This window comes from Tinamus guttatus, unplaced genomic scaffold (assembly GCF_059628265.1).
Source record: "Tinamus guttatus ecotype Peru unplaced genomic scaffold, ASM5962826v1 Tinamus_guttatus_pri_ptg000674l, whole genome shotgun sequence".
Lineage (NCBI taxonomy): Eukaryota > Metazoa > Chordata > Aves > Tinamiformes > Tinamidae > Tinamus > Tinamus guttatus.
In genome coordinates this window covers 2,732,375-2,743,701 of record NW_028289208.1, presented here as the reverse complement: position 1 = coordinate 2,743,701, position 11,327 = coordinate 2,732,375, and the positions used below count along the sequence as shown (strand labels likewise).

Sequence of the window (11,327 nt, the reverse complement as noted above, 5' to 3'; positions counted from 1 at the left end):
CTCACACACATGTACACATGGGGGGGCAGCAGCTGTGCAGCACACGTGCATATCGGGGGGACTCGAGGGAGGTGTGTACCCCCCCACGCACACACGAGAGGCTGTAATGCACACTAACATGTGCACATGAGGAGGGGCTGTAACCCCCCCCCCCCCAACACACACACACACACACACACACACACACACGTGTGCGGATTGAGGGCCTCCAGCGGCTGTACAGCACACACACGTGTGCACATCAGGGGCTGTAGTGCACACACACATGTGCACATCGGATTCAATGGCACTCCCGCATGTGCACATCGGGGGGCACGGTGAGAGGCCAGGGGGGGCTGTACCACAAACACACGAGTGCACGAGAGGGCTGTACCTGCCCCCCCCAACCCCCCCCCACCCCCACGCATGCAGGTGCACATCAGGGTTTGTACTGCACCCACACACACACACACAAACACACGTGTGCACATTGGGTGGGGGGGGGGGGGCTTCACGGGCTGTCCCACACACACATGCATGCACGGCTAGGGCTCCTGGCGCTGTATCTCTCTGTCTCGTGCGCACACACACACACACCCCCCTGCATGGGGGGAGGGGGAGCTGTACCAGACACACATACACACCCCCCGTGCAGATCAGGAGTTCCAGGGGCTGTACCGCACACACGTGTGCACATAGGGAACTCCACCACACACACACACACACACACACACACACACGTGCACATCAGGGACGTGAGGGGCTGTCCCCCACACATGTGTGCACAGCAGGGGCTCCAGGCCATGTATCTCATGCATGCCCATGGGAGGGGGCTGTACCCCCCCCCCCCCCAACATGTGTGTGCACTGGGGGCTCCAGCGGCTGTACAGCACACACACATGTGCACATGAGGGATTCCAGGAGCTGCAGTGCACATACATGTGACCATGGTTGGGGGGGTGGGGAGGGAGGCTCCAGGGGCTGTATCACACACACACGCAGAGCAGGGCCTCCAGGCAGTGTACCTCATGCACGCACACACACATAGGAGGGGCTGTACCACACACACGTGTGCACCATTAGGGACTCTACTGCACACACTCCTGTGCACACCAGGGGCTCCAGGAGGCTGTACTGCACACACACGTGTGCACATCATGGAAGGAAGTGAGGGGGAGGGCTCAAGGGGCTGTATTGCACTCACACACGTGTACACATTGGGGGGGCAGCAGCTGTGCAGCACACGTGCACATCGGGGGGACTCGAGGGAGGTGTGTACCCCTCCACGCACACATGTGTTCACATGAGGGCTGTAATGCACACTAACATGTACACGAGGGGGCTGTACTGCACACTGACACACATGCACATCAGGGACTGTACCACACACACACATACTTGTGCACACAGGAACATGACGGGCCTGTACACGTGTGCACAGCAGGGGCTCCAGGAGCTCTAGTGCACACACACGTGTGCACATCAGCGGGGAAGGGGGGGCTCCAGCAGCTGTGCAGCATACGTGTGCCCATGAGGGACTCTACTGCACACACACACGTGTGCACATCAGACAGAGGGGCTCACAGGGGCTGTACCACAAGCACATCTGTGCCATAGCCCCCAGGAGAGCACCATAAAGCAGTCGGGTCCTGTTCAGAGCTCCCGCCTCCATCCAGGTCCATTCTCCACCGCACTCCTCCTGTGCTGCCAGCACAGCAGCTCCAGCCTCCCTGCAGCCTCTGGAACAGCTGTTTTTCTTGTAGATGTGAGTGGCCACTGCAGCACTCCTAATTTCACACTAATCTAACTCTAATCGTCCTTTTAAACGCCATTCACACAGAAGTGCAGCAGTTCAAGCTATTTGTTAACTAGCTCTGTACTTACTCATTGGTGGCAGAGGAGAAGATCCCCTGGCATCTGCCTGCAACTGTGGCTCAGATCGGTCATATCTCTGATTAGTTAATTCTGTTTAGAGGATTGTCTTAAGTTAAACTTTCTTCCTCATTTGCTATTCTGTTGTTTTCAAAGCAGTATAAAATACTTAAATAATTGCTACCTCCTGAAATAATCATTCCCAGGAGAAAAGTTTCCCTACCCTCCATTTTGTTCCACTTGCAAAATGTACAAATTAATCTCATGCTAAAATGAACATATATTGTTGAGGCGAATGAACTGGCATCACCATGTGTATCCATTACTTTCTGCATTTCCTGAGGCCTTCGTTTAATTAACAGCCTGACAGCTCAGCTCATTCCATAACTGCATCTGCACTTTTATTTCTTTTATCTCCTCAGGCACCTGATGCTCACTAAGATTATCAGATCAGACAAAATAATTTCTATTACTTAACAAACAGAGCACTGATCGCACACAGGGCTTTATTTTGTCAGGTTTGTCTGTTTCTTCCAATTACCTTGGCGATGCTAGAACATCGCCCCTTTGCTGCTCCATCACACATTTGCTGCACCAAAGAGCTCGGGCAGGACATACCTACAGCACATACCTACAGCACGTACACAGACTACTAGCTGTGTGTTCCAAGCTGCCTACATCTCACAGAGCCCTTGCCCACAGTGGGAATAAAAAGAATCAAGTTCTATCTGGGAATCAAAACTATCAGCATTTTCTTTATCCCACCCAAACATTTCAAGTGGAGACCCAAGGCTCCTGCACATGTAGGTCAGCCTGAGCAGCTGGATTACAGTGAGCAAAATCTGCCCCAATTCCTCTTGATGTTCTGCGCCATACTTTACAGTGGGCCATAAAAAGCTAATGTATTAACAAAGAATGTTATAAAAAATATAGCGCCTGCCCAAGGGGCCAAGTCACCAGCACAGCCACTATGAGTCACTCTAAGTAACGTGACTGACAACTCACCAGTCTGTACTGATTGGTTAAAACAGCTCTTAATCTTCTATTAATGCAGTCAGCAGAACTGGAAGCTTTTTGTTCAGGGCTAAAAATGTGAGAAAAATGATTCATGGGGCTATTTCAGCTGAATCTTGCAGCTATACAACACGATCAGTTACAAAAATAGACAAAACCCATATCTTTAAAATACACTAAATCCTTAAGAAGCTAGAGAGTTTGTTTATTTTCTTGTTAAGTCTAATTTCAAAAGACGAATATTTCCTGTTTTCTGAAGAGGTAAAACTCACTACTTGAATCTTGGGAGATACACACGTAACATGAGTATTGGCATGTTGCGACGAGCACAATCAAACTGGGGGAACCTAAGGGTGACCACTGCCTCACAAAATGAGGCCTTCATTTGTGTGAACTTTGAAAATGTGTCTCAGAGAGAGAGCAAGAGCTGCTTTATTTTATTAAAAAGACTGTCTCTCCTGAGAATGTAACTGTATTAGTTTGAAAGAGTCTGGGAGGAAAGGCTCTTACCGGAGTGATGCCTTGGAGAAAGAAGCCTCAAAAATGAGGACTATGTATCTTTTTATATAATTAGCGAACCTTTTCACATCTCTTGGGCCTTGGGGATTCCTAATTCCATGCTGATAGCTCCACATGACCCGTGTGCTGCCTTTGAGCAGGGCAGCCTGCAGCTCCTCCGGCCCCTCAAGGCCAAGCGGGAGGGGAGTAACCCACCAAGTCGCAGGGATCTCTGCCTCATGTCACCCAAGCTCTGCGAGCAAAACCCATGGAATAAGATGGGTCACCGACGCACAGATCATTTCAATACAGCTCAGGTAAGGGAAGCACTTCTACCTGCCTGGCTCTCACTTCGTCAGAGGGTTTTAGGTTTGCATAAAACACACCTGAATGTTCATTTTTAGTAGCTTGCAGTCTGCGCACCTGAGCAGGCTGTGGTCCTGGAGGCCTGAGCACAGTCACATCCCTGGCTGCGGGGGAGACAGATCCTGGGAGGGAGCAAACACTGGCTGCAGCACTACACCATCAAGTACTTTAAGGCGTCATTTTTCTCTATAACAAGTCAAATGCAGATTTTTTTTTTTTCTTTTTTTAGCCAAAACTTATCTTAGGTAAAGTACAAAATCAAGGGAACAAAACAACTTCATACAGGCCTGCAGAATTTCACAACTATTTTCTAGGAAAAAAGTCTATAAACTTTTTTTTTTTTTGATGAAAATAAATCATAACTGATTGGAGAGGCTACCTGCAACATAGGAATGAGGGAGGCTAGGCAGGAAGCAGGATCTGACCTATGTGAGTTTTCATCCCAATCTTTATCTTGGACTGCCCTCTAGTGAAATAATAATAGTTATAAAACCCTAGTCTGGACTAGCTGATGTTATTCCAAAAAAAAAAAAAAAAAAAAAAAAAAAAAGCTTGATTTAATCTTTGGTGGTCTTTAATATGATTGAAATAACTCCATACCACAACATTTTAGCTCCTTAATAGCTTCCACAAGCATATTTGGGGTCATTGTTTGCTTTCTGATCTATAGATTAGACATGTTTTGACATGTTTCCAAGCATTTTCATTTCTTCCTCCTTCCCCCACGCCAAGTGACAACTCTCCTGACCTGAGAAGACAGGAGCTGGACTTTTAAGGAAATAAGAGCCAGAAGGAATACTGTTAATCCAGCGAGGGGCAGGGGACAGAACATACTCTCACATAATTAATGATTTAAAGGCAACATGATAAAGCAGAAAACTTCTAAAAACATTGAAAAGAAACATTTGTGGGATGCAAGGTCAAGGCAGAGCACACCAAATGATCCACATGGGCCACCAAAGGGCTTGTGCAGAGGCAGGTGCCACCCTGAGCCATGCCGGAGGTGTGAGGAGGGCAGCAGAGCGGCCGTGCCAGGGTGGCTCACCTGCAGCAGCCGTGCTGGCTCACAGGAGGTGCCACAGGACACCGGGAAAGCTGTCGGGATAGCAGCAATCCTTACCCAGGCCTCACAGTGCTTGACCTCAGCAGCAGCAAAGGGGATGGAATTTGTAGTAGAGGCTTGACATTTTGGACAAAGAAAATCAGATCAAGGGGTTTAAATGGAAATTATTTTCACCAGTACAGCTGTCTTTAGGGACCAAATTCAGCTGCTAATATAATTTGGCCAAGAGGAATAAAATATATTGATCATGAGAGCTCAAAAGCTTGCCAAGAACTGCTCTCTAGAGAATTTCTCTATTTCTTGCACCAAGTACATCAGAATAACCCTGACACTTTTTACACCTATTAGTTACCGTCATTTACTTTTGGTCATCTCCAACTTCAGTTTATAATTACTCATTTTTTCAAGACATGATTATTTTTACTCTTCCGTCATACCTATATCTTTACTTACTCTGCATCTCAAGTTTTAGCATCCTATGACTCTTATCTGTCTGTAGTTGCTCCCTACCATGGATATGCCCCAGGAGATGGGTGCTCCCCAGCCTGGCCCACCTCCCTTTTTTATCACAATGCTGGAATTTACACCATGAACATTTAAAGTAATGCGGCCACCTAGTGTAGACACTCAGACCTGACCAATATTGTTTTATTTGTAGAGATATTTTTCTCAATTTTTAGGGAGGCATAAATAAAAAGTCATGCATAGATTTAGTAGAATAAGAAATGTCAGTGTTGGGACCTATATCTTGATATAAGTAATATATACTAAGGGCTTATATCACTATGAACCTATCTCATGCTTCCAACTGATACACTTGAAGAAGTAAACAACTTCAACCATCTAAGACACTAAGCCAGGAACACCAGGTGATACTGCACTGCCAAAAACAAGCACTAGAATTATTTGTTTGTATTTTTGTTTGCAAATTTCCATTTTGGTTTTGTTTTATATTTACATTTCACCCATATTTTATTATTTCTCTGAGCTTTCTTTTTCTTTTTGATCCACAAAACCTGACTTTGCACCATCTCTGGTTTCTGCTCCTTCTGCTATCCCTTTTCCCCTTTCTCTGACGGAATGCCCTCTGCCTGCACAGAGGCTTTGCTGGGACACACACGCTAATCTCATTCCTTCAGGTGTTACATCTAAACATCAGCAGGGAAATGAAGACATGGAGCAGTTGGAAGAGACTGTCTTCCCCAGGCACTAGTTTAGTCTGGATCATTGGATTTACATTACCAGCATTGCCAAAACTGATTTGATTATTAATCTCTTAAGTGCCTTAAAAACTGCAGCATAAATCCAGTGAAGGAACACTCATATGGCCCTACAGACCTATAGTGCTTATCCTGGCCCTCCATTCATGAAAACTGAGGTCTCCTTAATAGCAATGACAACTCAAAGTGTCAGCGCTTTGCTTTGTGGGGCACTGTTCTCACCCATGGGAGCAAACCAGCTCGGCTCATGCTCAATACACCGGTGAGTCCCCCCACTTTCTTCCTTATGCACACACACTTAATTGCATTCTCTGCTAGGTCTCACTTTAGTGCCCTTGTGCTCACCTGGGTCTTCTACAGCATCATCATTTCTCTCATAGAAAAACTGCTCTGTCACGTACCCTTCGTACCTCATCATGAGCCAAGGCAATATCCACCCATGACAAGAATGTCGACACCATCTTTATTCAGCACACCCTCATATCTGAGCAGAGGGCAGAAAAAATTGGGACTAGGATGGCAAGGATACCAGCTGGCCTGTTTCTGGTGCATGTATCATACTGAGAGCAAGACCTCTTCTTAGACTAGGAGAGAGGGAGTGATGCTGCAAGAGACAGCAAACCCCACAGCCACCCGCAGCTCCCTGCTCGCTGGAGAAACAGGGACAGGCGTGGGCTGCAAGCACGGTCTGGATGCAGCAGGACTTGCCACAACACCAGCCAGTGGGAAGAGCCGAACAGGGGCCTGCATGCATACAATGTATAAAATTCACTACTCACAGTCATACATCAGGGTGTGACATCTTCAAAAAGCACTGAATGTTTTAAATATTCCTGAAGCCGTTGTGAGACTTTTAGAATAGGCTCATTATAGAAAATAATTCAGTGTTGAACAATAACCTGTATAAAACCATCCATCACTTCTGGTAGCAAGCACTGCTTTGTGATAAGAATTTGTGAACTGAATTAGCAAAGTTATATTAGCTCTCATTAATAAAATATTAACTATTTTATGTAAAATTCATAACCTTAACTCTATTAGCATCATGGAACTTTCTCATTCTGTTTTACTTCCTAAAGCTTATCTATTAAGACAAATTTGCTTCATTAAGCACACAGAGCACTAACTCCACCTTTGACTGAATAAGAAAGGATTCAGAGAAATCCTGAAGAATGTATGCAATTCAGGATAAGTAATACTATACTCCACAGAGGTTTTTAGCCTGTGATAGCGTGATACCTCTTCTTGCACCCCGCCTGTGCAGTTCGTGGTGGAACTGAATTTGCAGCAAACTCCATGCGTTTGCACTGGCAGTGAGAACATGTGTAAGTGAAGAGAGATGCAGGTTTGGACAGCGGCCTCCAGTATTGCAAAGAAATAAACTACCTGCCCCTCAGCGCATTCACCAGAGCCGCACCGCAGCTCGCCAGGCGGCGGGCGCTGCGCCGGCTGCAGCCCGCCGGGGTCTCCCTCCGCCACCAGAAAACGTTTTTTCCGTTAATCTTCGAATCCCGCCCGCGCGAGTGACCGTTGGCCGGGGGCGAGGCGGGGCGCAACGGCCGCGGGAGGGGCGAGGCGGAAGGCGGGGCCACCCCACAGCCCCGCCCCCGACAGCCAGGCGCATGCGCCTTGGCCCGCGCGGGCCAAACCGCCTGAGACGCGGCCGTGCGCAGGCGCCGCCGCCGCGAGGCTGCCGCCATGGAGGGTGAGCGGGGGGCGCGAGGCGGCGGGCGCGGCGCGAGGCGGCGGGCGCGGAGCGGGGCGGCGGGCCCGGCCCGGCTAATGCGGGGCCGCTCCGTGCCTTGCAGGTCTGCTCTACAGCCGCCTGTCCGGCGGCGCCGCGGGGGAGCTGAGCGCGCAGGTACCCGGGGAGCCCCTGGAGGGGGGCGCGGGCGGGCGGCACCTCCGCGCCCGGGGAGGTGCCGGGTGGGAGACGAGGACGGCGCCGCTGCGAGCGCCTCGTGCCTCCCTGCGGCCGCGGGGAGCTTTCGGCATCGCTGCCACTAGCTCCTTCCACGTACCTGCCGCCAGCTGCAGGGCCCCGAGGAGGCCAAGGCCTTTGTGAGCACCTTCCTGAAGCGCAGCATGCCCAAGATGAAAGACGAAGCGATCCAGGACATGCTGACTCGCAAAGCTGTCGTCCTCGAGCATTACTCTAAGCAAAAGAAGAAGGGGAAGAGGAAAAAAACAAAAGGTTTTATCGCCAAGGAAAGGCGAGAGCTGCGACTTTTTGAAATTGAGCCCGAAGAGCGAAGGTATGACCTTAAAGTCTGCAGTAGAAGCAGGGAAGTTCATCAAAGCAGTGTAAAAAGCAATCACAAGTACATAGGGATGAAGGGGATGAATCACAAGTACAAGGGATGAAATGCTTTAGTATATACTAGTTATTTTTCCACCAAGAGAACAATTTCTTTGCCTGCATATTTGGAAAGGGGTCTTTTTGCTGCTGGGTCTCTTTCCTTTTGTATAACTGACTTGTGAACACAACATCTGTGATTCCAGGTGTGAACATGAGACTTCCTGTGCCCAGACAGAAAACCAGAGTTTGGCAGCAGTCCCTGTAGCTAATGCAGGCTGAATAAAGCACTTGCATCAGATTCCTCTAACTCAAAATGAATAAGGCTATTACTGTTAGTAAAAAGACAGGTGCATACAAGTACAAACTTTGAGCCTTAAGAGATGCATCCAAATCCTGTAAAATACATCACTATTTGGGGTAGATTTGGGGTTTGTCTACCTTATAGTAACAGACCTGTTGCTTGCAATGGATTCCCTTTGGTTTACCTAAAAGTTGTGAAAGCAGATTATAAAATGATTAATATTTGTATTACCTCTGTAAATATGCATTAATACTGTTATCAAGCAGTAGCCTTCTTATAAATTAAGTTCTTGAATAATATTTCTGCCTTTTACTGTAGATACGCACTCTTTCTACCACTACATGAACTCTGGAAACAGTATATCAGAGACCTGTGTTATGGACTTAAACCAGATGCGTAAGTGGAGATATTCTTAGAATTTGTGTTCTTGATTCACTAGATACCTCAAAGTTTACTGAGCTGCTACTTGAAACAATGTATCCTGGATAAGGACACATTCTGTTTCTGCAAGCTTTGACATGTTTTTGACATGTTTTTAATGGTCATGTTGTGTAAATCTCCCTTTCTGTATTGGTGGTGTTTTTTTTTTTTTTTTTCCTCCCTCTTCTCTGACCCCATTCAAGACAACCACAGATGGTTCAGGGCAAACTGCTGAAAGCTGATCTCCATGGTGCTATCATTACAGGTATTTGGTTTCTTTTCCTTTTCAAAATTATCTGAAGTTCAGTAGATACTACCATATTTCAGATGCTTACTTTTATTCCTTTAATATCATCAATACTAGAATTACAAAGTATAGAGATCATATGGTGACCAACTTTTCCTCCACTCAGCAGTGCTACTTTTCAAGTGCTCTTAAACTTTGTTAGTTACAAGATGAGCTAAGAGTCTTACAAGCTATTACTGTGATAATGTTTGTTCAGAATAAATTTAAGTATTCCATATATTACAAACCAACTTCTACCTTCATGAAGCAACTGTATAACAGCAAACTGCTTCAATCAGAAAATATTCTAATATATGCATACTCTTGGGTTTTTTTTGCAGTAACAAAATCAAAGTGTCCCTCTTATGTTGGAATAACAGGAATCATTCTACAAGAAATGAAACATGTCTTCAAAATTATCACCAAAGATGACAAACTAAAAGGTATGTAAGCCATTTTCACCCTTTGAATGATCTGAAGTATTTCTTAAATGCAATATGCATCTTGCATCTGAGCAAATACAATAGTACATTGTAGCAGTACTTCTAGGTCTTTGTATTCAGTGACTACTGATCCCAAGATCTTGCCAGACAGATGAGATTTCTTATGAACCCAACATTATTTAGTTGGCTTAGATTCATCGGACTTGTAAGTTGTTCTCTGCGACACTTGCTTACTGCATGACCCTGCAAACAGAAACAGAGTAATTCCCATGTAAAACCTGAAACATTTAAGTTTATTTTCCATATCTTGCTAAAATTTAAATTTAAAATGTTACTTAGTTAACACCAATCCACTTCTAAGTTCTCCACCTTTTAATTTTCAGTTGTTCCCAAACTCAACAATGTGTTTAGCTTGGAGATTGATGGATTTATTTCCTACATCTATGGAAGCAAGTTCCAGTTCAGAGCAAGCGAGCGATCTGCAAAGAAGTTCAAGTTGAAAGGAACTATTGACCTATGATTTCATGGAAATGCAGAAGTATTAAGACTGTTTTCCTGCAGTTTAAAACCTTTTTTTTGGCATTTTGAAAACGAAATGACTGAATGTGTGAAGCTCTAAAGCATTTCTTCATACTGAAGAATCACTAGAATCTGTTTTGTCTTAAACTGCAACACTTTGAGACTGCTTTGCAGTTGCATCTGTTCTGTTACATGTATATAACATTCTGGCTTATTAAACTTTTCTAATTGGTGTGGATTACTTGACTTCTGTTTCAATCAAGTGTCATTTGCACAATGAAAAATGATTATATCTTACAACTCCATTATTGTTGTCTTATGTATAAATTGGGTTGCATCTTAGATGCTTGAAAGGAGACTGACAACTGCTCTAAGATCACTATTCCCAGGTTTGCATTAACATCAACATCTTTGTGTGGCACAAGCATCTGCAAGTTAAGTTTTATCAGCAGATAGGTTTTTACCTTGAATATCTTCTGCCCCCTGAAGAATAATGTTAAGTTATGCAGACAAGTGAGCAAACAAACTGCTATAGCAGTTTCTTGCTCTTGTAATAAAATTTTAAATTGGAACAGTAGTTTATACAGGAAATGTTGCTTTTTTGATCTGGTAATTACTCACTATTCTGAAACAAAAGTAACTCAAATGCTGTTCAAGAATCTTTCAAAGTCATAGGGAATTAGTTGAACATTACTACAAAAGCAAGTTCAGGGTTATGATAAGTAGTACCATGGCAATAAGTGCTCAGTAGCTAAATAAGCAAATGCTAAAACATTAGGAAAGCTCTAGAGGACAAAATAAAAAAAATATCTTGGCCTATTTCAATGGTCTCCTTACCCCATCTCAAAAAAAGATCTCTTAAAATGTATGGAGAATTTAGGTGTTGAGCTTGGCTGGGAAGAGCTGGTGTCTAGACACAGCAGAGCCTGTTACTCTTCTGTTTTGGCATGAGATCTTCCTAGGGTTAATGCTGTGTTCCAAGACAGGTCCTGTTTTTTCATTTGAACAATTCCATATTGATAGCAAGAAAGATGTAAAACAATTTGA

General features: G+C 45.2%; 1 protein-coding gene across 2 annotated transcripts; it reads left to right on the top strand.

Annotated features, from left to right (window-relative positions):
- Positions 1-7,647: 7,647 nt before the first annotated feature.
- On the top strand, positions 7,648-10,302 carry POP4 (POP4 ribonuclease P/MRP subunit). 2 transcript variants are annotated; one of them, XM_088536526.1, is made up of 7 exons: positions 7,648-7,717; positions 7,821-7,873; positions 8,044-8,267; positions 8,931-9,008; positions 9,236-9,297; positions 9,660-9,761; positions 10,145-10,302. In XM_088536526.1, exons 1-7 carry the CDS (start codon positions 7,711-7,713, stop codon positions 10,279-10,281), a joined length of 663 nt encoding a protein of 220 aa, XP_088392652.1. In that variant the 5' UTR covers positions 7,648-7,710; the 3' UTR covers positions 10,282-10,302. The 2 variants fall into 2 exon arrangements, with proteins under 2 accessions (XP_088392652.1, XP_088392653.1); XM_088536527.1 differs by having other exon boundaries at positions 7,697-7,717; positions 8,050-8,267.
- The last annotated feature ends 1,025 nt before the right edge of the window (positions 10,303-11,327 follow it).

Excerpts from the sequence above, each read along its gene's own strand:
- POP4 (XM_088536526.1), top strand. Across the intron at positions 8,268-8,930 it reads ATTGAGCCCGAAGAGCGAAG|ATACGCACTCTTTCTACCAC; the intron begins GTATGACCTTAA and ends CTTTTACTGTAG. Across the intron at positions 9,009-9,235 it reads TATGGACTTAAACCAGATGC|ACAACCACAGATGGTTCAGG; the intron begins GTAAGTGGAGAT and ends ACCCCATTCAAG.